The sequence below is a fragment of the Crocuta crocuta genome, unplaced genomic scaffold (assembly GCF_008692635.1).
Source record: "Crocuta crocuta isolate KB4526 unplaced genomic scaffold, BGI_CrCroc_1.0 scaffold35, whole genome shotgun sequence".
Taxonomy (NCBI): Eukaryota; Metazoa; Chordata; class Mammalia; order Carnivora; family Hyaenidae; genus Crocuta; species Crocuta crocuta.
Genome location: NW_027530625.1, coordinates 318,150 through 320,385, shown reverse-complemented (window position 1 = coordinate 320,385; position 2,236 = coordinate 318,150). Strand labels below are relative to the sequence as shown.

Below are 2,236 nucleotides of genomic sequence, written 5' to 3'. Positions count from 1 at the left end.
GAGGGGGAGAGGAAAGGGAGTGATGGGTATAGAGGAGGGCACTTGTGGGGATGAGCACTGGGTGTTATATGGAAACCAATTTGACACTAAACTATTTTTTAAAAATAAAAATAATAAAATGAGCAGCAAACTTTTGCTTTTTAATGGTGGACATGCAGTGTGAAAATGAAATAAAACTATCCATTGCCCTTTTGAGATTGTTTCCTCAGCACAACCTCGCTTATCCTGACTGACACACATTGCTTTCTTCCAGGATATAAAGGGAAATTCCATGAGGATCATGGACATGTGAACAAAGGCAGAAAAAAGGGAAAGGAAAAGGGGCCAAAAGCTGAGAATTCACTGTGAGGACCCATTGGTATTAGTGGGGGCACTAAATCTGTTTTGTAGATTCTTCTATCTTTTCAGAATTAGTATCTCTGTTCTCAAATTGAACAGTCACTGGGCTTTCCACTGTCCCTCACATATATTCCAGTACTTATTGCCTTTCCCTTTTTGTGTGGTTCCCACTACTTGGAATGCTCTGTCCATTTCTTGCTCTATTGAACTTGCTCTGTCAATATAAATCCATCCTTAAGTATAGTCTTAAGTTATTGTTCTAAGAAGTTATTCCAAATTCCATACCAAATTCATGTAACTTCTTATTCTCAAAACAAATAGGACTTTGTAATTTCTTGAGTATTAGCCAAAGTCAAGCCCACAGAGGAGGGATTTGGAGATCTTTATTCCCCTTAAAGATAACTTTATTTAAGGCAGAATGTGGATTCCTAGCAGCTCTTGTCCTGGCACTGTACATGTATTTGGTGAAGATCATTAATAGAAACAAAGTGTTCTAGCTTCCCAGTTAGGATTTTTATTTCTTTTCAACACTACTTTAAATGACCTCTTTGTGTGTCGTGTGAAAAATGGATAGGAGGGAAAGATAACATGATCATTTCTTGGGTCATCTCTCAATTAAGACATTCCATCAATTTTTTTCTTTCTATGAGTGAATTTTGTCCCTTAATTTCCTCATACCCCTCTTCATATCTTTGTTCCTCAGGCTATAGATGAAGGGGTTCAGCATGGGTGTCACTGCTGTGTACATGACAGTGGCTACCCGGTCCTTCACCACTGAATACATGGACAGGGGCCTAAAATAGACATAGATGACACTCCCATAGAACAAAGCCACTACAGTGAGGTGGGAGCTACAGGTAGAAAAGGCCTTCCACTTCCCAGCTGCAGAAGGAATTCTGAGCACAGTGATGATGATTCGCAGATAGGAGAAGAGAATGCACAGGAAGGGGGTCGCGATGACAGCCAGGGTCTCAGTCATGACCACAATCTGGCTGGAGGATGTGTCAGAGCAGGATAGCTTTAGCACAGGCTGGGTGTCACAAAAAAAGTGCTTAATGACATGGGAGGCACAGAAGGACAGGCGGGACATGAGTAGCACACGGAGCAGGGAGTGCAGGTGGGAGATGGTGCAAGAACCCACCAGCATGAGGAGGCGGCGCCGTGGGTTCATAACCCTATCATAATGGAAGGGGTTGCAGATGGCTACCAGCCGGTCTATGGCCATAGAGGCCAGCAGGTAGCTGTCAGTGTTCCCACAGGCCATGAAGAAGTACATCTGGACCAGGCATCCCACGAAGGAGATAGTCTTTGTCTCTGACAGTAAATTCACCAGCATCTTGGGCACAATGACAGTTGTGAAACAGATATCCATGAATGACAGGTTGCTGAGGAAAAAGTACATGGGTGTATGGAGTCGGGAGTCTGAGTGGATGGCCAGGATGATGAGTACATTGCCCACCACGGTGACCAGGTACATGATGAGGAAGATGGCAAAGAGTGGTTTCTGTAGCTGAGGGTTGGAAGAGAGGCCCAGGAGGATAAAGCCTGAGTCACTGCTGTGGTTCTTGGTGTCCATGTCTGTGCCTTCCTGGACAGGGTGTGGAGAAGCAGTTGGAGAGATGTAAAAGACAATTTTATCAAGTCAGATCTTCTCTGTCTCCAACCTAGAAAAAGAATCTCTCTGCTCTTGTTAGAATTTCAAAACACTTTTACTTTAAGAAACTACTGAGATAGAGAGTAAAATCCAACAAGGAAAAAATAAAATTCCAAGTTGCTTTCCCCTTGAGAAACTAAAAGTGTGTCCTATGTGTCTTCGGAACATTAGATAGTCTAATGTGTGTGAGTTCTTCTCAAAAATTATTAAAACAATATTCTTCTTAGGTGGTTTCTTGAACAA

General features: G+C 42.7%; 1 protein-coding gene across 1 annotated transcript; it reads right to left on the bottom strand.

Moving 5' to 3' along the window:
• Positions 1-982: 982 nt before the first annotated feature.
• LOC144235047 (olfactory receptor 1L4-like) lies at positions 983-1,915 on the bottom strand. The gene has a single exon (XM_077768486.1). It carries the CDS (start codon positions 1,913-1,915, stop codon positions 983-985), a length of 933 nt encoding a protein of 310 aa, XP_077624612.1.
• Positions 1,916-2,236: the final 321 nt, after the last annotated feature.

Excerpts from the sequence above, each read along its gene's own strand:
- LOC144235047 (XM_077768486.1), bottom strand. The coding sequence starts at position 1,915 with ATGGACACCAAGAACCACAGCAGTGACTCAGGCTTTATCCTCCTGGGC.